General features: G+C 37.1%; 1 protein-coding gene across 1 annotated transcript in view; it reads right to left on the reverse strand.

The window, feature by feature from the left end:
- Nucleotides 1-5,438: 5,438 nt before the first annotated feature.
- The window catches only part of nAChRa5 (nicotinic acetylcholine receptor subunit alpha 5), a 43,060-nt gene continuing 23,733 nt past the window's right edge, over nt 5,439-24,765 (reverse strand). The window contains exons 4-11 of the mRNA XM_028322462.1: nt 24,394-24,577; nt 17,624-17,840; nt 16,424-16,558; nt 15,994-16,072; nt 14,911-15,010; nt 11,933-12,056; nt 7,297-7,478; nt 5,439-5,769 (exon numbers count right to left, since the gene is read on the reverse strand). Of these exons, the coding sequence (XP_028178263.1) occupies nt 5,638-5,769; nt 7,297-7,478; nt 11,933-12,056; nt 14,911-15,010; nt 15,994-16,072; nt 16,424-16,558; nt 17,624-17,840; nt 24,394-24,577 (1,153 nt within the window). The 3' untranslated portion in view covers nt 5,439-5,637. The remainder of the gene's footprint in view (nt 5,770-7,296; nt 7,479-11,932; nt 12,057-14,910; nt 15,011-15,993; nt 16,073-16,423; nt 16,559-17,623; nt 17,841-24,393; nt 24,578-24,765) is intronic.

Raw genomic sequence — 24,765 nt, forward strand, 5'->3', positions numbered from 1 at the left:
ATTTCATGTAGACCTAAGCTTCTACCTCTTTACACCCTAACTCTACACCTTAGTTGCATGTATCACTGTTTATTAGTTTTCTGTTATACAATAGTTCTTATTATAATGAAACGGCCAAGACAAATATTTTGACTAAGGTATAAAGTAAGAAGTAATTTTAAGGATTATGTAATGAGTACCAAGAATATGAAAACTCGATATTCCAAATATCGAAACTCGCAAGTCACTACTCCATGTCTGAAGGCCGTTGTACATGGCAGTGGCGCAGGCCAAGCTCCACTTGTTCTAGTCTAAGCCTATGTATGTGGCTAAAAACGAACATCAAGCCACCTTTAGCAAAGCACATTGTTGTTATGTAAGGCGTAAAAAGTAACGTGTAGGTAGATCTCTTAACCAAGACTTATACGTATTTGTTTGTATGTAATGTTATAAGTTTAAAACGTCGTAAAGTTTTCTTATGTTTAAAATATTTAGTCGTAGAATTTCGTAATTTTTGTATCCATTTTGTTGACAATTTCGAAACATTTACAGAATTTAACCTGTACCTATCTTACCAATCAGCATCACAGACAATAAAGCATCATAATAGGTATTGTAAACTATCTTATCATGACATTGTGTCTCCACCTACACAAGAATACTCAATAATTTATAGTAGTAAGTACCTACTAAAGCTTGCATTATTCCAGTAACTATAAATAAAATGATTAATTTATTCAACGAAAAACTAATCCTAAAATAAATAAAAGCTAACTCTCTCCAAAATTAAAACCATATCCGTGAAGCAGAGGCGAGGATGCTCACTGCATTTCCTTGCTGAATATTGCCTTTGCGCAAGAAAAGAGCCAGCATTTTTATTAAAAAGATAAAATAATTTTGATGAAATGGTCCGAAAGAGTAATTTTACGTACATTCTCGAAGGTCCAAGTCTCGCCACCAAAAGGCACAAATCTGTTATCATGAGCAAGCGACTCTTATTTGCGACGTTTCGCAATTTCAGCCAAAAACATTTAATTTGAGTTTCACTGTTGTCCGTAGTAAAGCAGTAATAATTCATCCTTCAAATTACGAAACAACATTTATATTCATTAAGTATAATGAAATACTACATATCTTACCATAATACACATCTTCCTACCTACCTCTTGATTGTAAAAGCCAACAACGTTGATTTGCTTTTAGCTATTTTCAGCCAAGTAGATCCAGTCCCCGATTGCAAATAAATCCCCCAGATTTTCCATAAGAGCTGAATTAGGGCTGAAAGTTTTTTAGAATTACACTTTTGAATAAACGGCTTCAGTAGTTGGAGCCTAAATTGAAATAAGTTCGGCTGTAAAACGTTGATTCATCTTTATTGAATCCGTGCACATTTGCACTGCGCGACGCAAAGGAGTGGTAATGTGTTTATTTATTTACTTATTAAAACTTTCTGGTGTTAAGAGTCGCCTCTCGATCTATTTTTAAATAACTTGAAAATATCTATTTTCTTATTTATTCCAATGAACGTCTAATATCAAACAGGGAGTGTTGTAAATTAGCCAAATCTGGACAATGGGCGTAGAGCGGGCCGATGGAGCGGTAATTGTAACATTTAGAATAGAGACGGGTCATGCATTACAAAACAAAGCTATTTGAAACTGGAGCAATTTGTAACAGTGGCCTTTTTGGGCATATTCGTTGGAGAGAAGTGCCAATTTAAGGATATCTGGTAATAGTAAATACAATGGTAAATACGTAACCAATTATTACGAGAATTCACGCCTGATATCTTGTATAAAATGGCACTTGAACTGAGAAACATGACTTCATGTTGACACAATTATTAAAATGGTGAGTAAAGTAAGCCTACGTGGTGGAAAAAATAAAAATTGCCGGTAGATCAAAACCGAAAAAGACCTTCGGCCTCTCTACTTGCTTCGCTGAAATACCTTACCTATCTAGCGTGTACCTGGTATACTGGAGTTTACCTCGTGAAATCATAGAGGACTGAAACTCCAATGAAGTACAAAATACTATTCTTGAAACAGTTGAAAATCAAAACATTTGGGTGCTTAGTAGCGCGGGTCAAGGCCGCTGAAGTTTTGACACCCTCGTGTCGAGTGATTCTAATTGGGTCGACGGGCTTCAGCCGAATGATTTTATGACATTACAACAGTTTGTAAGCAATTACGAGAATTTCTGTACAACGCCCAACTTATTAATGTATTAACAAATCAACAGAAACGGTCGTAAGACTTCGCGAATTCATTGCAATTATGATTGTACCTACTTACGTTTCAATGGACTGTTCAATTTCATTTCTTACTAGCTGACCCGGCGAACTTCGTACCGCCTTAGCGTAGAGATTTTCTTAATATTTTTTTCCGTAAGAACCATCCTTGGACTTCCACAAACATTTAAAAAAAAGAATTATCGAAATCGGTTCAGCCGTTCACACGTGATGCCGTGACAACGCGAAACGGGTTTCATTTTTATATATATAGATTATACGACTTGAAATACTTACAATTTTTTTCCTCATTAAGGAAATTGTAATTAAATCACCAAATAGACTGCTAGTCTCAATTATTAATTTATTTTCTTTATGGAGGAGCAAATTATTAAGATTTGTTTACGTAGAATATAGGTTGGAAATAATTTTGAGTAGCTAAGGAATATAATGTTTACTGCAAGTGCTACAAATAAGTTACGGTTTCGATCAAGATTTCTTGGAGAGTTTTCAAATCAAATAGCGGACATGTATAATACCTACACTTGACCCTGGTATTGAGCTCCATGACACACGTGAAAAAGTATTGTTGAGCATTTTCACTGTTAAAATATGTATATTATCTATTTATCTACTACCATAATTATTTTGCTAGATCATTGTAATAACATAACCCTCATGTGAAAATTTCGGGTAGGGTTTGCTGCCTTTGCATACTTTATTCAGCCATATTCTGCGAACTCATGTTACATATTCATATCAAAACGTATCTTTTATATTCAATTCGACCCCTAAAGACCGACCATCCAATTTAATTTCGCGGAGCCAAACAAGGGTTGACATGATTTTAAATTGGTGCTACCATGACCCTCAGGGAACAGAAAAAATGTTACTCTCATTTATAAATCTAAAACTTTACTATTTAATATTAAGCGACTGATACCTACATCAGCGGGATTAGACGGCGTTCATTATTCATAGTTTGCCGTTTGAAATACGTCTAGTAGATCCTAAACTCGTTTCATTTAGTGATTGCGTTTTGAGAGGTATCTTGTGCCTACCATCAAGGATGCGATGTGTACGCTGTAGTTTAGACGCTATGTGACGTGACTAAGATAACGATAAGAGAAAAAGTCCCAGAAAATACCTGAGAAAGGGAAATGTAGGGCAAGTGATATCCCGTACTAACAACGTATCCCCTATTCCCTACATACCCTGTGAAAGCATTTTTACATCTGATAAGTTAATAAACGACTACAGGCCGTGTGTCGGATAAGGCTCGCATTAATTGTTAGGCCTATAATATCTTTAGTCCGTGCCAATAGAAAATATTATTGGCAATCTTGCATAAGAACTTAATGTTCTTTGATGCTAGCATCCCATATTTATAATTGAATGTGTTTAATGGAACTTACCCACAAATGTGACGTGTAAGCCTTTTTTCGTTTTAAGTAGGTATAGTTAAACGACCTATATGGGCCGTGCGGGTGACATCCACAGCGCTGCGATTAACGGATTGTGGCAAATTGTGGCAATTCAGGAAACGTTTCATAAGTTATTATACTTACCTACTTGTACTGTAACATTTTCAGTGAACCACAATAATTATGACGAATAGGGAGAGCTTACCTCTAGCCAATGCCGCATTTGTTATGGAATTCATCAACAGCCCTTTACAGTCCACTGCTGGACTATGAGCCTCCTCCACTATAGTGGAGGGTTTTGCCATAATCTCCACGCTTGGCAGGCGGGTTGGAGATCGCAGTTTAAAAGATTGATGTTTTTCAGAGAGCGCTGCTGCCCATTCTCTGTTTGATGTGTAGTCCCTAAGTCGCCTCTTACGACACCCGCGGGAAGAGTAGGGGTTGGTGACAAATGTATTCTACTCTGCCGTCACCACACGGCTTTATGGAATTCGTTTCCTTATAATACAATATCAACTGTTTTGCAAGGTAGAGTCATCAAACACTTCGAACATTACAAATGTCCATAAGTAACTTGGGAGTCACTCGTAGCAAATAGAAATCGATTTAACTACAAAATTCCACAGCACTCATAATGACGACATTTAGATCTTCATATACGAGTACCTATGTATGTTCACCTTAACAGTATATTATTATGACAAACTTTGAATAAATCAAACATATTTTCACAATCTTCCGAACTTTATTTACTTTTGTACAGTCGATAAATTAATTTATAATTTAGCTTTAAAATTATCAACATTAATAATAATATTTACAATTTCTTTTTCATATTTGGCAACAACCTTGAGCATAATCTAATTACTTGACTAGTAACAACTAACACCGAGCTCTGCTAGATTGTCAATAAGGATAATTTGCGTAAACGTTATCATATTCAGTATACATTCTTTTGGGAAATTAATGAATGAAACATGTGGCTAATGGATACATACATATACAAATGCTTTAAGTATTTTTCTGTGTTCGTAAACGGATTCGACTCATTGTGTTTATGAGTCTTAATTAGTAAATGTAATTATTATTATATTAACTATTATACAAGTAATTGCGCAAAACATTAAGAATGCAATGATGATAAACAGGTGGTAGAAATTTCAAAGCGAAGCATTAGAAATTTTTACCACCGATAAATATTATTATTAGATCCTATTTTCGGCTATTATAATATCATTAAAACATTGTCATTAAGTCCAGAAACTAAATTAGGTATGTCTGCGGAATGAAATTACAGATTGAGTTAACAAAACAATAATAATACGAATGAAATACACGAAAATGTACCTACTTAAAAATAACAATTAAAAAATACAGAAATATTTAATAATTGACCCTTAATATTGGCATTTTTCACGATTCTATCAAAACGATTGTTAACAATCATATCAAAATCAAACGTAACAAGCTTTTGGCTTTTGTTAATTACTTATTTTACATTTATAAACTTTCCCAAATCACCATGGCGACTGCGTATTTACCACTGAACAGAATATAAGTGGGAACGGTTTCCTGGATTTATATTGCAAAAGTTACAATGAAAATAACTAATTTAATGCCCATTCCATCGAGATAACTCAAAATTGAGGAACACTTTAGACGTTTTTACGTATACCTCATAAGATTTTTTTAATTCTTAATGAAACGAAAACGAGCAAGACATAAATTAACTTGTAGTTATTAAAGCTTCAAAATAGATAAAGATTTACTAAGATTCAGATGTGATGGGTCTACAATATTTGGCCATCAAAGTAGTACAGTAGTTCCTACTTTTACTTACGTTCATTTTTTTTTTCATTTACACATTCAATTTTCTTGGTATTAAATTGCTAACTCGTGCTTTCCACCCTGTCTACTCAAAACCCCTTCAATATTTTTGGCACAATATTAATACGTACTTAATTCGTTGGCTGGATATTGTCCCTCGTGGAAGAAAGTTAGACTCTAAGTAGGAGGCTTTAGAGGCGTGTTTCCGACGTGTAGGTTGTTCAGTTGCGGCAATAGTATGGCAGCGGTTGAGATGGTAGTCACAAGGACGAAAACTGCAAGCAAGGCGCGGTCAGCTACGACTGCCACCTGAAATATTTTACTCATTAAAAAACTAACAATAACAAAATACAAGACTTACTAAACGACTAACTTACTTACTAAACATAACACATAAAAAAGACCTTCAGAACTTTTCCTGAGCGACAGCTCTTATAAACGCTTATGACCAACCTTTTTTGTATAATATCGGACATAAAAGATAAATGAAAAAGATAGTCGTAATTTTCAGCTTAACATATTGTCTGCTTCATAAACAACGTTGTATTGCTACGTGACCCGTTCAAGAGCTTAAGGAATTATCATTTGACTTGGATACCAACAGGCAATCTAAAAAAAGAGATCCAAGCAATTTCCAGCAAATCCATTTACGGCAACCGGGATTCTAGACTTAAAAACATGAGGTCTATTACAAAATGGATAAAAGAGAGCACAGGCCACGGAATGTCAACCGATTCCACCCATTTGCATTTTCTCATTAATATCTATCGAGCACAAGGATTGGGTCAGTGATAAAATCGAGCCACAAAAACTTGGCACTGCCTACTTTGCACGAGTTTTGCTTTTTTTTTGAGAGGAAAAATTAATTAGATTGGCACAACGGCTTTTATCAAGAGGAAAAGCCGAAAGTTTAAAAGTAGAGGGGACCAATTTATAGCTTTAAGATTTTTTAATAAATAGTTTTGCATCTCTCTGCCGGCTCTCATTATTTTTTATTAAAACGCCTCATTTAATTAAGGCCTTGATTTGCCCTCTGACTTTTGATAGAGACGTAATACTAAAATTAGGAACTTGGAAAAGAAACTTTCTGAAACCGTAAAAAGTTGTATTGAATGAATGATGGTGAAAGTCTATCAATGATCCAAACTTTTGTTATGCTTGAAACTCTATCTTCGTACAAAAGTTTACTAATGAGATGAGAAGTACGCACACCATAATTTTCTTATGTAAGTACAATTATTGTTAATTACAAATTTCTTTTCTTATATTAATATTAACTATTTTGCCCCTGGTAGGAAGCCAAGGACGCTTCAGACCTATCAGTTTCATTCATTTCTCGATTCGTGAGACCTGAAGGGCTACAGCTTCAGCTGTATTAAGACAGTATAACGCGCTTTGAAAGAATAACCACGTAGCGTTAATAGTCAATCTGCGTATTTCAATAATGTATGATTATCTTAATAAAGATAGTTCAACGGCCAAGTCACACAACATTAACAATAAATAATAAAGAAATCGCATTAAGGAACCATAGACTTGGCACGACTTTGTCTAGATTTCATTACTTTTTAGAGATAAACAGGCAGCTCCATCGAGACTTGGCTAGTTTTTTACAGAATGTTTTTGGTGGGATTGTTATTACACAAATTACTAATAGGCGGGGACCGAAACCGTGTTCCTCGTATCACGAGTCGGCCAGTCCGACCCTTTCACCGTTCGGCTATCGTGGCTTCAAATTGACCGACTACCTGAAGAAAATAGTGCCTGGATGTGAGATTGAGAACTTACTGGAACTAGAACAATCATGATGTGATAGAGTATATGTCCGTAACCCACCTGTTTCCACTCAAGGTTAGCTCTCTCCAGGCGCTCGTTGGCAGCGACGCGCTGCTCGTGGCGCGCGGCCGCATCACGCAGCGTGCAACCGCAGCACGCGCATCGCACGCACGCGCCCGCGCAGCACGCCGCTGGCTCGCCGGCCGGCGCTGCTGCGGCCACTGGACCGCCTCCAGCACCCCCTAGTTACCGAAATATAGGGTAACGATATGGTATATGTTTAACAAAAGACCTTTGAGGCAATCAAGGTTAGGTACAGTGCAGCGTGAATGGTTTCTAGGTAAGCGTGAAGTAAAATAGGGCGTGAAATTGGTTTCCACTGCCGCTGAATATTAAATAATAACGTAAGATGACATTATTTTGTCCTTAACACATTGGTACGTCCTTATGTTAAAATTCTAAAATCTGTTTTTTGTTTTTACTACGAGCGTACTTTACACTGCTGGTCGTTACGTAAGATTAGAAAATATGCTAGAACAGCAACAAACATGGTCTGGTTTTCATATAGCTTTCAGCTTTAGTATTTTTTATAATATGTAAAAAAGCTAGATGAATTGGTTCCAAGAAAATATTTTTTTTACAATTTTATAAAATGCTAGAAACAATGAATAGCGTTATTTTCTTGAACACACCGATACATTTACTACAATGGTATTACCTATTAAGTATACCTTGTATTCAATTACACCGCAAACGTAGAGCTTCTTCGAGTAAAAGTGCTCTAGGTAAAAGCAACATACTCGTAATACAATTCTTTTCTACTTTCATAAGCACTAAAACAATAAGTAATAACACTAAGGAGTATCTAACTCAAGTTTTTCTGCGGAAAAATCTGAAGATCCCATTATGAAGTCCATTAGACATTAATTGAAATGTATCGCAAACATAATTATTGCGCCAAGTAAAATATTAATTACAGAGCTGTTTGGCACCAACTTTGAGTTATTTTGGCGCTCGCATAATGAGGGTTTTCGCGAATGAAAGATCCGCTAGATGGCGGGACGTGGATGTGGGGTCTGACTGCTGCGTGATTGGTGGATTTTGACATATCTGTCAATGTCATGTCAAAAATAACATAATCATGCAGTATTTGGACCTCGGGTTAACGTATTGCCATCTGGCGGATTTTTCATTCGCGAAAACCCTCATTAATACGTAATTAATGTCGTAAAATCAAAAAAACATAATTAGATGATCTTGATGGAAACGCTTATGGATGTGATAAGGCAGATTAACTCGGACGTGCGGTGTCGGCTGCGGTTTGATAGCGCTCTGATTTACTCGGACGGGCGGTAAGGTCAGCTTGGATTACTAATTAATCACACTGAAAACTTGAGAAACACCTCGGCTCAACATGTAATATATCAGCAAGATACTATTACATCATTTATTACGAGTATAAGGCAATTTCGTAGATTTAAAAGGTCCTACACCTGTAGTGCTAGAAAAATTCATAGTAAACTCAGAGAGCCGCACCTGGATCAATAAATTAACCTACCAACTACCTAGTACTGTTACTTTTTAATAATTTGAAGGATCAGATACTTGGCGTTGAATGAGTTTTCCGTTCCTTCTTTTCAGCTGTTTGTCACGAAGCCAGCGCAAAATAATTAAGAGATGTGAAGGCTCCTTAGGCTAGCATATTTTTAATTAGTCCTCTTTTGACTATTTGTCATTATGCACCTGCCTACAATTCAATAGTTAAACAAACATATACCTACATTAACTTTTTGCCACAAGGTAGGTAATAATATATCGTTTAACACTCAATTTGATACGACAATCCCAAAGTCAGCGGCGGCGTTCTGAAATAATACGGGCATCTATATCACTGAAACAAAGAAGACAGGCGAGAAATACTGTACGAAATCTCTACGCCAAGTAACACAAATAAAATTTGGAGCAAACGGCGACATGCATTAGGGGAGGAATTTCATTCAATCTCATAGAGTCACACCCTCCGGTGCCAGGTAAACAAATTACTTGAGATTGTTACTCCCGTTCAGGACTGTCGGGTAACGAAGTTATAGGTCAGTCTACTACTTGGCTGGCTAAGTATCGGTCTGCCCTTAGGGCAGCCACACAATTGTAATGTGGTATTGAGGTATTTGTAGGTATACTTTTTTATTTATAAAGTATTATTAAAAATAATAATAATAATAAGTAGGTAATAAAAGCCTTAATGATGTAACAAATGTAATATATAAATGCAATATTATCAATTCATCCAATAAATAGACCTTAGTGTAGTAAGTAAGAAGTAACCAAGTTTGCTAGTGACAGCCACCGGGGTCAACCCTAGCAAAACCACTCTATGGTAATCAAATACTAGACAACTTGTTATCCTTGGTTGGTTCCCGCACTAGTACCATGGGAGGTAATGACCAAGTTTCACGTGCCCAGCACTACTGAAATGTTACCAAATAAAAAGAAAGTAGGCCCAACCTTTTCTTATTTAGGTACTTTAATTAGATCTTCTTTAGTTTAGCTACTATCTTCCCTTTTAAATAATTGTTTACAGATGTATAATTAAACCATTCAGATCGTATTACAGAAATAAGATCAGACTTAAATTAAATATTGCTTATCTCAAGAGTACTCAAACAGTATTAAATTATTTTCTTACAACCACATAAAAATATGTTGAAGATGTAAAAATTCATTGATTCATATTTCACATAATATCATGCGATGTAGAAATTCATTCTTTCCATAAAACTACGAATGATATATTAAGTTACTTGATAATTACGGGAACTTAAGATTTCTAGCTTAATAGTTTTATCTCTTCTAGCTTTTCCACCAAATTAAGCCCAGTCGGTGAGTATGGTTATTTACGATGGCGCCCTTAGCCGGGACCTTCTGGATCCGCGTTTGAGGGTCGATCTTTTCCACATGACTTCCACCAGACCTACAGTAATACACACGCGATTAACTAACAATGCCTTGTAGCATAAAGAGTCGGACGTATCTCTTCAGATCTTTAAAGGAAACGGAGCCTTTTGTTCACATAAATACGGGAATATTTCTTTTTCTTGTAATCCTACTGCTCCCTGTGCCAAAGAAATCAGGGCAAGTTGGCAAAAAAAATAAACAGAAAACTGTTTTATCTGTGGTATTATGCAAAAAAAGTATTTAAAATCTAGTTAGAACGTTGTAAAAAAGTAATCGAAAAGTAATCAAAAATAGAAAAATGTATTTCAGGGTTACAATGATATCAATCTAAATTATGTTTAGGTTTATGCCAGCCCGTCCCTACACGCTGTACCTCTAGTAGATAGACATGAATGTTAAATAATGCGGAACATTGAAAAGCTTTTTACCCATATTTGCCTCTTTCGGCATAGAATTTGAGTATTCAAAATATAATTTTCAGCATTATTTAAAAATATATCAACATCGTTTAACTGTTAGGCGCAGATGATAAAAGTGTCAGGAAATTAATCGTTTTTTACCCCAACAATTTATTTAGACGAAAAATTCTACTGATGTTGCGAAAAAGTGAAAGCAAATATCAAGGGGCTTTGAGATGAAACAAATTGTATCCTTTTTTCTCTCTTTATAACGAAGAGGCTATGTGACAAGCGATCGAGCGTACATGGACCTCATATTGGATCTATCTAAACTGTTGGTTTATTTATACTATGCTCCCAAGTTATTGTTATACCTGGTGTTCCGAGTTTTACTAAACATTTTATTATTTATACGCAAAACCGCATCTTTGTTACTGTTTCCAAGAATGTATCATAATTATACTAAGCAGACATAGTGCGCTAGCCTGCTACGCAAACGCTTACGTATAGACACGATATATTAAAGGTAAACACTTGTACGTGATTGCACGAAGGAAAATTGATAATCGGACTTATTCATTCACAGACTTACATAGCACCAGGCACATTCTTTACAAAGGACAGTAGTAGCACAGAATAAGTAATAGTACAGGTACAGAAGGATTACTCCGCAAGACGATTTAAATAAATGCGAGTCTTGCTACGACGCGATACAGTGGAATTCAGCTCGCACAGCACTACGTACCTACAATTTTATTCACCTACAAGTTTTGTCTCTTTCTATCGCGTGCCTCTGAACTGTTCTTACGCTGTTAGGGTTGCTGTCTAGTGAAAAAATAATTAATCTACTTATATGTAATGAGGTACGTATGTAGGTAAGTACGCATTCATTATGGAAAACCTTGGGAAAGGCCTTTGTCCAGCAGTGGACGTCATTTGGCTGAAACGAACGAACGCATTCTGAGCAGTAGTCATGGTAGGTTAGGTTCCTATACTATCCTAAGAATTACTGATTACCTACCTACATGGCAAACATACCTTTCAGCATCTTTGGGAAGCGAAAAAAAAGATAAATCCGGTAGATTTCTTTTCGAATTTAAACACCCGAACGCCGCACAATATTTATTTCTCTTTATGTCTATTTTTAAATAATACTTCGATCATAGAATTAGGTACCTACTACAACGCACGCCAGCGTCCTGACGGGCGCGCGCGTGACACTCGACTGATATAATACCCGCCGGCGGGGCGCTTCGCTGTAGGTAATTATCGGATGTACCGCGCGAAGTGAGCCAGGCCTGTTAGTAGTAACAAAGTAGGTTTTGTTAAAACATGTGACTCACCCAAATGGTTGTGGTTGTGCCGGGCGAATCGCGGCGAGAGCGGCGGCTCGGCCTTCAGTCGCGAGCCAGTGCGCGGGTTCACCTGCACGCCCACGCTGCCGGCCGCCACACCACCACTCTCACCCTACACAGATAAGTCCAAAAATGCAGTACATATGTTCGGGATTCTTATGGATGAAGGAGACGCTGTTTCGTGTTTCAAACGGTTTACTACCAAGAATATCTTGTTACAAGGAAATACATTAAAATTGCGTAGTTGCTCTGATGTGAACGATGTAAAAACCAAAAGAGATGTCCGGCGCGCGCGGGGGCCCCGCGGGCGCGGGCGGCGGGGCACGCGGCGTAGTGATGTTCTTGTGAACAACCTCCGCCCTCCTCGAAGAATCGTGCCGCTGCTACTCCTCGTCGAGCAGGGGGCAGACCCGGTTTATAGCTCGACGGATCTGACCTAGCTTCAGACACTTTTAGGAACAAGATGTTCCCCGAACATCATGCGTAGTGATGCTACAAACTTGTCCAGTTTAGACCATGTATTACGTAATGTACCTATTAGGTAACGTGACACGGAATATCGTGTCTACTTAACTCTACTAAGTAGGTACCTACGAGTAATAGTTTGTAACTTGTACTAAAAAAACCAATTGTCTTCAACTTTAAAACACCAATCGATTCGTTTAATCAGAACTAGGTAAGTACTTAGATTTCACTTGTAAATCTGTTGTGTACTTGTGTAACTAAAAACAAGCTACCATAATATTGCCTGCTCCTACTCTGAATACATACAACTTTAAAAGTAATTTCTGAGCTACTTAAGTTCTAGTAATTTTATTTCGCTTCATTTCCCCACCAGTGTATCCGAAGCTTAAGTGTATATTATTAATTTGTAAGACGAATTGCTGTAGGATAAACTGGGGGCAGTAAGCCCAAAACGAGTCACCGGCCTAGCACGGATGAGTTTTTAAATTGCACGCTGCTCCTCGGGATACACCGGGATTTTGAAGGTTTTGAGCTTATCCCTACTAACTTCGACTATTTCCACACATGCATAGTTTTCGTTCTAGACTTTCTAATCTTATTTTACACAATGAAAACTACTCGATTTTAGAGCACTGCATTGAAGCCTCTAAACATAAAATAGACCTCTAGGCTATATTTCTTAGCCTTTAGGATTAAAGTTTAATTATCGCAAGTTATATATTACAATAAAGTTAAAAATAAGTATAATAAATATCACGAACACAACACGCATGTTTTGCCAACCGTACCAAGTCATTAAGCACCATAAGCAAATTCAATTATTATACCTACACAAATCCCCAACGTTGTAAATGTTTCAATGAAAACACCTATATTCGTACATGTAACATGATTACCCTTTAAAGCGCAAACTCTTTGTAAAACACATAAAAAATTCTCTGGAGTGCTCAACATAATCAACATTTTATTCACTGAAATGTTTTTTCATGCAAATATTTTAGGCGGCCGCGAATGACTGGCACATGTCGCGGTCACACTCCCCGACTTATTTATGCTAATGGCGTTCCAACGTAAAACGAAGGAAAATACTTAAATCGGAGATATCGAAAGATTCTTCGAGACTTTTCCAATAACCCGCAATTTTCCAACTAATTTCCATTTTCATAATCCTTGGTGCGTGCAGAGTTATTTCGTGTTTATCTCGCGCAAATTGGGAAAGTATTGTAATTCAATAAGACAGCGGAGGTGATAATAAAAAAACTCCTTTAGCTTTTCATTCGCGCGACGCATTTTAATATGCTGTACATTTTATTTCTGCTTACACAACTTCTGGGCAAGCACATGAATACAAAATCGGATGTAAATGCATTACAAGTGATTCCAACGTATAATGTCACAAGACATGTTACTCGTACAAAAGGATAAGTTCTCACGTAGCTGTAGTACATTCATAACTGTCCAGTCATATTCAAGCAAAATTGTATACATNGAAAGTTGATCAACTTACGAGTCTTGTTATTTTCCGGTGACATATACATATTCGCGTAGCCAGTGTACTTTTGTTCCTTATTGTGAAGAGTAAACGGCAGCAAAAAATACCAAACATTTTTCTGTAGGTAAATGATTTTTTTTTGTTTTAAAAAGAGGTTTTTGTTCGGTTCATAAAATGGTACTTGTCATTTGAGTGACGACCTTCATTCAGTCCGTGAGATTTTCCAGCAATTAATGAAATTGAATGTACCTATTTCAATTAGGTAATACGTTCTTGTTAGATCTAATTTCCTACTTCTGAGAATTTGTCAAGCTAAGTTATTATTTTTAGGAACTACTTATTGGAAAGGCTAATTTCTGATTTTCATAAATAATGAATTATTTAAAATTGAAATAAAACCACGAGATGGTACAGATTATGACAGCACGTCAAGCTCAAAGCAGTAACTATCTTGTATCGGAGTGGATTATGAAGTGGATAAATGCGATATTGCAACGAGACTGCATAATCTGATGTGCTATTGACTGTAAATAAGTATTATTAGTCCCCGCAGACTACATACTTTTTAACGGTCAATATTTGGTCAGCTTCTAATTACGATGAGGAATCGGCCGCAACGAAACCGGTGTTTAATGTGCGTACGTTCAGGTCACGTTCATAGAGTTTAACAGACCGACCAAAGTATCGGCCGACAAGAAGACTGTAGTCTGCGGGGACTACTAGGTACTTAGGGTAGACTGGGTACGGTTGTAACAGGGTACAGTTGTAACAGGGTACAGTTGTAACAAAACTCATAACATAACTCGAATGTTATCAAACTATGCACGATAGGTGAGGGATACAAGGGGACGGGCATGCGGGCGACAAGTATCTATATACCGCCTTAGTTGTTACAACCGTATCCTGTCCCCCCTATGTACACTACAACAGATCCGACTAACGATTTTGTTGCAATATCGCATCTATCTCAACGACACAAGATGCAACTGTTGTTGTACTTTAAGGTTACCTTTATAGCGTCAGTGTCGAAGTTGATGAAGAGCAGGCGCGCCAGCCGCTGCAGCACCAGCTCGCGCAGCATGGCCGGCACCGGCTGCCCTCTCACTCCTCTACGAGCAACACGACTGGTTCACACTACATTACATCGATGGCCGATGATCATGGTGTCATCGTTCATTTCAGCTAAATGACGTCCACTGCTGGACAAAGGCCTTCCCCCTGGACAAAGATTTCCACAACTACTGGTTTTGTGCTACCCGCATTCCAACTAGTGCTTATAAGCAAGTAATATACCACCCAGTGTCATGATAATGGCTCGTTTACGTGTTAGGGAAAGATGCCTTGTAAGAAAGAACATTATTTTGCACAGTCGTCGCAGCTATGACGTCTTAAACGTGTGGTTAAACACTTTGATGGAGATTTACTCTTGTTGTTTCATTTAATCTTCTCTGATTGAATTGACAAAAAATTGTCTGTCCCAGGTTTGCAATTTGGGCATGAATGAGCCTTCTGTATCTTGGTAACCGTAACAAATATAAAACTCATACTATGTAACTAATACATATAGCCCTGCCCGCTTCATGACTATACTTAAATAACAAATTACAGTTTGGAAAGTAATAAAATATAGGCTCTTTTCTTTACATAAAATGAAGATCATTCTTCTTTACCGAAAAATCTATTGGAAGAGACAGTAAACGTGTATCGAATAAATCTTTATAAGAAGCTGAATGTGCCAAAACTTACTTATTTAGTTTATATTTAGACTGTTTTCGTCTCAACAGACAAAACTATTTGTCTCACTAGATTGCGGTCGTGACATATTAGGAAGGCAAGACAAATTGTTTTCGCGCCCCAGTCAACAATTTTTACAGCATTTTATATTCACCATCACTAATTCTTTCCGGGGTATACAAAGTAGGTATATAGGCACATAACGCTCGAACTGATTGAGCCAACTTTAATTCACTTAATTAGAATATTGCCAGTAATTTATAAATCGCCAAATTGCCCAATCAGAGTAATTGATCGCTGCAAAGCGAACAACAATAATGAAATCATCGAAATAAATTGAAAGTTTAATACAACTCGCCTGTACGATATATTGAGGGTGACCACCGACAGCGATGCGGAAAATGACACTAAGCACGTACTCACTCCATAATACAGACCTGAAAGAGATTTTAATTTGTTAGGTACCCGCGAATTCCCTGAAACCACCTGCAAACAAAGACTTGTCTAGCTTTGTGAAATAATTAATGACTACTGGCAAATATCCAGTATTTTAATATTAAGAAGTCTTCGTCGTACTTCTGGTGACCTAGAATACTGATATTTATGCAAATTATCAGAATGCAGCACAAGAAATAATTTAGTCCGAAAGCCAAAGTTCTGCGGAAAACGTATAACTTCTATTATTTAGGTAAATTGATTATATTTGCCCAACATGTTCTGCAGCAATTTCATCTGAATTCGAAATAGCCAAAGGAGTACCAATATTTTTGAGTTTGTAAACTTCTTACTAATAAGCGGAGTCTTCTCTGTGGGTGGTAGAGTATCACGGATGGTCATCAGGAAGACAGTCATTGAGAGCAGAGCGCTTATCCCAAGCGTCACCTTCTCTCCGGACTCTGATGGCACGTAGAATACCAAAAGAGCTGTGAACAAACAAATACTATTGGTATGATCTACAAATGTTATAATACGATAACAGTAGCATATTTTACATTTTGCGATTGTCTAGTCGAATCAATATTCGCGTCTCATGCTTATATTTTAAAGTACTTATAACAAACTAGCTTTCCGCCCGCGTGGAATTTTGTCTGTCACAGAAAAACTTTATCGCGCGCGTCCCTGTTTCAAAAACCGGGATAAAAACTATCCTATGTTCTTTCCCGGGACTCAAACTATCTCTATGCCAAATTTCATCAAAATCGGTTGCGAGGTTTAAGCGGGAAAGCGTAACAGACAGACAGACAGACAGAGTTACTTTCGCATTTATAATATTAGTTAGGATCCGTCTAAAAGGATCAGTGTTTTACATTGAACTTGTCTCATATTGGAGAGTTGACGAGAGCAAAATGTTTAACGAACAGCTTGCAAGACTTCATTAATGTAATACTAAAGAGGTTCTCGGCTTACAGCTTTGTCGAAAGCTTGCTTGCGCCACGTTTAATCTCTGAAATCCCGTGTCTTAGACTCAAATATCTTCAGCAACGTAAGACCGTATACCAGATGCAAATTTTTTCAACGGGTCACATTTTTTTAACTTGTAAGGTTACGTTGTTTAAACAAATCTTTTATAAGATATTTTTCTTCCTTCACTGATTAAGAAAAGGAACTCGAAACATCTGTTTGCAAATGCATACAAAAGTATCGCATTATGACTTGTTTGGCACGCAGAAGAGTTCTTTCGCTTTTGCCGCGTTCGTCAACGCCATCGGGCGCGGTTAGCCACTTCCGAGAAGCTTTTTGCGCCAGTTTAAAGGACCATTGCTTCGGGAACAAAAACGAATGAGATCTTTTATGTGCAAAAGAGTGGGTTAAACTTTGAATGCTTTTTGCTGGCACCTTTATTATTCATGTAAGACTTGAAACATTTCTTGCAAACTTCTATTATATTACGCGGCATTTGTTCCCAAGTTTTCCAAAAGTTTGAACACTCAAATAGCCAACAAAGTCAAACAATAGAAATAATGGAATCATTTTTATCTGAAACTTACCGATTCCGTTGATGAGTAAACAGGGCAAGATGAGATTGAACACGTAGAACATAGGCCGCCTGCGCAGCTTGATGACGTAGGTGATGTCGGGGTAGGGCTCCACGCAGCAGGAGTAGTACTGATTGTGCCGGATGGCCTCGAAGCTGACGAGGTCGAATTCGCCGTTCGTCTGGTAATTTGTTGTGTCGCCCTCGTCGAACTGCTTCTTGAGGTCCAGCTGCATTAAAAATTTACCTTTTAATTATCAAATCAAATCAAATTAAGTGCGCTCACCATAATAGGTAGGTAGTCGAGCATCGGCAGGGTTCAAACCCGTGTTCCTCGAGTGTCGAAAGATGCATTATTTTAAAAAGGTAAAAATATATAGGTAAGCGACCTCACCTGACAATTGAAAATTAAGAACTAGACTAATTCGGTGCAAGTTTAAAAAAACATCTGTTCTACGTGTTCAGAATAATTTTCTCCAAGACTTCTGAAGCCACTTCGTAACTAACTAGGTATCTCAACTTACTCGTTAGTTCGGTTCGCTACTCCCTGCTACCAACACTATAAATTCCGTAGAAAGCCGAAAGAAGCTGAATAGTGAATGAATGAATTCAGTACTGTTTCAATCTTGGTGAACCCAGCCGATATAGAATAAGACGATTTAAAGGGGCGGACCTCGATTTAAAAGTCTAATAATGTGAAGATCGTCTAGTCTGAAACGTAATTGTGGAAGATTCTTCCACAAGATGCATTATTTGGAAGTAAGTAAGTGTGTCTTTTCTTTTCTTAAACTATCATTATTAGTTACTCGTATGTCGTATCTACCTGCAAACCGTATTAGGTAACAGATCTTTAATCGCATACAATAACTTCCGATGTCATATAAAATCAATAAAACAAAGTGGCACTTTTACAAATCAATTCGTTTAATATCAGATGTGAAGAGGCACATTATACTAAACAAATTCACAATATCGGTCGCGTTATCGGAATGTCTGTGTGACACATAGTTGCCAATTTGTGCACATTTTCCTCTTTTTCTGCGAAATTTTCGCGACAAAAATTGTTCGGAAATAAAGACCACATTTTCAACACGTGCAAAACTCCCGTATCGAATTTATCGCTGACACCTTTCCGTCTATTATGCCGGGTGCCGTCAGGCTGATATTGGAACGAAAATATGAGAGAGAGAGAGCCTCTGCTAAAGCTGCTTACTGCTTCGCGTAGTGCGATCGCAGATTTGCTAGAACGGATAGTGTATTCGAAATAAAATGTATTTACCTAGGAATAATCCGGATCGGTGTCGCATTTTAAACGAGAGAAAGAGTTTTGATAAACATTTTGCTATTTATTTAATTTTGCATATTGATTAATAGCTTTCGTACGTTATGTACCGATAAGCGCAGCGTAGGACGCCCACTAGGCCATTGTGGAAATCATTGGCGGAGGCCTATATTCAGCAGTGGACGTCATATGGCTGAGATGATGATGATAATGAAATATCTTTCATAGATGCTTATTTCATTAAAATGATACTCAAGCTTTATAACTAAACAACAAAGAGAACGTAAGTCTAGCAAGTTACGTGGTAATATTGAGGCACCTCATCATTGAAATTAAGTATTACTTCTTTCACAAAACGTTTTATTGAAATTTTAATAAAACACAATACAAAGACTAGCCACTTGTTCCATTGATATAAGCTCTTAAGGAAATTCGGAGCGGCCTTACCGCATAATAAAAGCGATTATGCCGTCGTGATCGAGGTGTTTTTAATTTCCCCCACAAATTCACTTACAGCAATTTGCTACGTTATTATGTTTTTCATTTTCGCGTGTTTGGAATTAGAGCTGATATAAAAAGGTGTACAAATTACTTTTTTTTTTCATACAATAGCTTCTCTTTATGACTTGTATGAAATATTTTGTATAGGGACCTGCCATATAGGTACAATTAATACTAAATAAGTAAAGTACGAAATCATACCTATACTCGTACTATGCGTTTTTCGATGCAGAACTCTGAACTACCTTTACTAAAAATAAATAAAATACTACAGGTCATAACTTTATTTTCAGAATGCTCAAACAACTTGCCTGTAGCTCTAACGAGACCGACGCGAATCGAGAATCGTGTTGTGTTTTTATTTCAATAAAAGATTCCACATTTCTGTAGCAATAGAGCTCGTAACCACAATAGAAGCTTTAATTAGAAAGTGAAAAACAGCACGTTTTTGCTGAAGAACAGTAGCTAATGAAAAATATCACAATACGGTGAAAGGCAGACAGCCGTAGCTGTTCAAAGACTTGCGTTGTCAATTAAGCAAAGTTACTTGAGACCTAACAATTTTGATTAAAAATATAATAATTAGGTAGTTAGTAAATAAAACTTTAGGATTAATAAACTGCCTCTATAGGCATTGAACAATCCTAAAAGGACAAACTATCGTCACTCACAGGAATAATTAGCAAGTGCTTAATACTGATGGCCAATGGCGTAGAAAACTTTCAAAATCGAAGCTTGATAAAGATTACAGGATCTTGTTGGATACTGATACGAGCATCAGATTTGACAGCCCGATAAACGCCCGTTTAGGAGACGTTTCACTTTAGAGGATATTCAAGCTTAGCTGAAGCTCGCTGAGAGCTGAAGATTTCGCCTTAGTTAAATATCTATGTAGACTCAGGTGGGCGTCAAGTAACGTATTATAGCAAAAGTATACCATATGGCATTGCACTTTAGATCTATTATCAAGTTGTGGCTGAAGTCACGATTCAGCTACAAAATACAGTTTATTTAAGCGGTAAATAGAACTAACAAGCAAACAACTGTAACATTGACTGTTTTACCTACATCAGTAATATACTGCATTTATAGGTACCTAAGTAAATGTTTGACAAGTCTACGGACTCAAGGTATTGACTCCGTAGACATTCTGCTCATTTGATTCTACTATGACATTGCGCTTTGACGATGCCTAAACGTGCACATGATCGTGCAACTTCTGACTTGTGCGTCCCTAAATTTATTTATTCACAATTTCTCATACCTAATTATGCTGCATTTGGAACGAGGGAAAATGCTTTACGTAATTAGTTTTACTTTTGTGAAATGATGAAACATCCATCTACACAAACTACTGACTTACGTAGGCATCGTAATTATCACTAAGTAATTACCGCATGATAATATTGCCGCATGATAAACCTTGGTTTCAACACTCCAAAGATTTCTCGCACACGAATACAAATATCCGTTTTGCAGCAATGAATCAGTCTGGAGATACGTTGGTATGTCTTTGAGGTGACTGATATGATTTATTACCAGATACATAATACGAAATGCTGCTGAAATTCATATAGCGGATACTTGGGAGCTGTTGCTTTACATCTTCAAGTGTCACATTGCATGGTGTACGATACCTCTTACATAATGTTGTGTAAGCGTTTATTAATTTCTGCTAATCACGGGGACGTGCTTAAAAATATGATCATAATTGTACAGGCTAAGTAAAAGTTAATCTAGACTTTGTTTCTTTACAACGAAAGAGATACGATGTTACGAAAATTTTCTTGCCTTTTTCGCCATTTAATCGTGATTATTTTAGGCGCTTCCTCGCTTTGCTTGAAAACAAAAAAGCCTCGCAATCAAATCAAAGACAAAAAAAGAAATCGTACAAACTAACGGGATTTCCTTCAACCTCAACATAACACAACGGCGAATTCAATCTTAATGATCAGATAAAGTGCTATAACAGCCTCACTCGGGACGATCGTTGTTAACAGTCAACGCAAATACAATTTGATTTCCCATCCCCGAGCTCCAAGCAGCTCAAATCAACTTTTATTTTGCCGTCCACTTAAATGCATCGTTTTGCAGACAAAAGGAAAATATTAAGCGCCTGAACATTTTGAAATTGATTGCGTAAATATGATGAATGAATCCAGCAAGATAAATTGTATTTTGGTCAAATTTTCCGGACGGATTAGCTTCTGCAAAATATTTAATATTTGACTTTTTATTTGTTCATGGTTTGTGACTGTGCGATCATAATAGCAATCTATAAAAAGAGTTAAATTTTATTCCAGCAATTCAGTGACTATCGATGAAAAACCTGGAATACACTAGGATTAAATGACCCCAACTTGAAGCGCAACGCTTAATCTAAATCCTGCAACATTTCTCAGTGTCGCGCTTTTTAATGCATTTAATCAACGTGAGACTCTTACTTGCTTCCCTCCGAGAGCAACGAAATGTGTATCATTTTGTTTCTCGCATACATTTTCGGATGAACATGTTCCAGAACATGTATTAACTCCATTCATCCCCTACTGTACCAGGGCTTTAAGGACATTCAAACTCAACAAAACAAATTGTGTCCGACCGAACGGACGCGGGACGCGGCTTATCCACGGCGAATCATAAAGCCCATGCGAAAATATTGTAAAGTCGAGTTGTCTCATTGAACCGAATGTCCCAGAAAACTGAATGCTTTTTCTGTTTCGCGGTTGACAGCCCGTAATCTTTGAAATACCACTTCCATTTAAGTAATGAGAGGAGTTCAGCCTTTGTTTCAGCAACACAAATTGGTTTATTGTTCCAAACAAGCTTCATGTTTTCATTATTAAGAAGCCAGCTTACAATGTTTTGTTTTGTGGGTTATTAACGTTTTTGTGGATCAATGTCTACGCTAATACAAATCATCAGTTTCGTGTTACAGGGATGAATTTTTGTTTAGTAAACTACTAATATGTAAATTAGACTTTAAATACCTAAGTAGAGAAACGAAAGAATTTGTAGTAGTGTTGTAGGTTATATTCAACTTATTAAATTCCTCTCCCCTTTCGTTGTACTATCATCCCTTTTAAGAGTTCCCTCGTATCAATAAAATAAAAACACCATGTATTCTTGGTTTTGATGAAAGAAAGTAAGTAAAAAATGCATATATGAAATATTATATAACATTCCTGAAAAAGCTCTACAAAATAACATAGTTTAAGTAATTGCAGCGACTATGTTACTGTGCATAATGCAAGCTAGCACAAAATAATCTGCAGCAAACTGCAGCGCTGATTTCCAGCTGGAGTTCCAGATGGCCCCAATCTCCTTTCATATTTTAATATTGTTAGTTTATTAAACTAGAAGAAATGACCAAGTGTGCGTCGGGTCTTGCGCTTTGTGTACTTAGGTTTAATATTAAGCAATTATTATTAATACTGAAAATAAAATAGACCTAGGAAACATCATGTATTTTTGTGAATACAAGTTTTCCGAAATTAAAGGTATATAAAGTTACTAAGTTTATTATACATCCTGCCTGTCGTATCGTATTAAAGTTAACTCCCACGCGCGCTAATAGCGTGAACGCTACCTACATGATTTTTGTTCATCGCTAATTAGTTTTACATGATAAAATCCTAGAGCCGGGAAAATATTACTAATTTCTAGATTATTCGACCATATAATAATACACACTGCTAAATTGATAACATCATTATTACCTAATTTTTCTCCTATTCCTTTGTAACACATCTACGTAAGCGCGTTGTTGCTATCATTACATCAACCGCGCTCAGGCCATTTCCATCTTGACCTCAAAAATATCTCCACAGGCAAGGTTTCGGGTAGGGTAATGTTGAGGGCGAATGGAAACAAAGAATAACACTATGTCTGTGCCAATATAGAAACTGTCAGATGCATTGATAAAGATCAAGTTATAGAGAGATGAGCTGTCTGCTTTACTCATATCAGTAGGTAAATACAAAGACAACTCGGTAACAATGTTTTTCGGTTTTAGTTGTTATAAAAATTTCCATTTTCTCTTGGCACTGACTATTCAAGCGTGTAGCTGTGTGTGTGTGGCTAAGCCTTCTGACGTGGCGGCTCATCCCCGTTTATTCGACCCGTGTTTGACGAAGGAAATCTGTCGTTTCTATCTCCCTCTATGTTTTCTTTTATGACAAACAATATTTATCTACTCTCAGCTTACAAGAATATGGTTCAGTGGTAATATTTATTTCGAATTAGCTAGAATATCTTATTGTTAGGATGATAAACTTAGAAATGGATTATGTAATTCTTCTATTATAAGTTTTTCACAGTTTTATTACACAAAAATAACACAAAAATTATGTAATTTACCTACAGTTCTTCAATGCTGAGCTCAATGAGGGTAAAAAAGCAGCTTAACAGGTCACTTTTTGCCTTTGAATGCCTTTAATTAAAATACTTTTGGAAAGAGGGTGTAGTGACGTTGCAGGTTAAGGCGACTTTTCGCGAGAAAATATCCTGAATCTTTTGGTTAGTGAGGGCGAGGGACTTTAAGTATTAGATATCCCGTTCCTATTCTTGAAACTCCTGTATAACCAAGATCTACAGTTTGGTCCCTAATAAAACCCATTCAGTAGGCCTAAGATGCGCGCCGCGATAAGCGCTTATCACGCCATTTTATCGATTTTCCCCATACATTTTGACGTCGATAAAAGTTATCACGGCGCGCATCTTAGGCCTACTGGAAAGGTTAAGTTATCGTGTGGGTCAGTTACTGTCTTTTAGAACCCGCAAAGAATTTAATTAGAAGAATATAGAAGGAGTTGAGATAAATATAGTAAAGTAATAGTACCTAATTCCTACAGTTACAAAGCAGGAGACAGATGATTCATTGTGTTAATAATCCACTAAATACTGATATTAGAAAATAACACAAAATTGGCAAACATGACCCTTCGCTCTCCCGCCAAAAAGTGCTATAGGAGAGATCAGATAGATGTCTACGTTTAAGTTACCTGAAACCCATCATATGTCCACGAAGCCCACTTCATGGTGCACAGCTGCACATCAAAAGGGAACTGCTCCACGTTGATATCACAGACCGACACGTAGATGCCGTGGCTAAGCCACGTCACCTCACCCGTGTGTCGCACAATCACGTTCGTGTTGATCACAGCCGAACGGTAGTTCGGATCGGCACTGTAACAAAGGGAACAATATTAAATGAATAACATTATATCACTTAGGACACGTCGTCCATGCATTTTCTGTCACCAAGCCAAGGCTTACATTTCGAGAGCCAAAAAAATGTAAGTGATATGAACACGATCGATTATAACTTCATAGAGTCAGAAACGTTTATAAGGTTAATCCTACTTATGCTGCGG

Source organism: Ostrinia furnacalis, unplaced genomic scaffold, assembly GCF_004193835.3.
Source record: "Ostrinia furnacalis isolate ACB-3 unplaced genomic scaffold, ASM419383v2 OfSCF7642, whole genome shotgun sequence".
Lineage (NCBI taxonomy): Eukaryota > Metazoa > Arthropoda > Insecta > Lepidoptera > Crambidae > Ostrinia > Ostrinia furnacalis.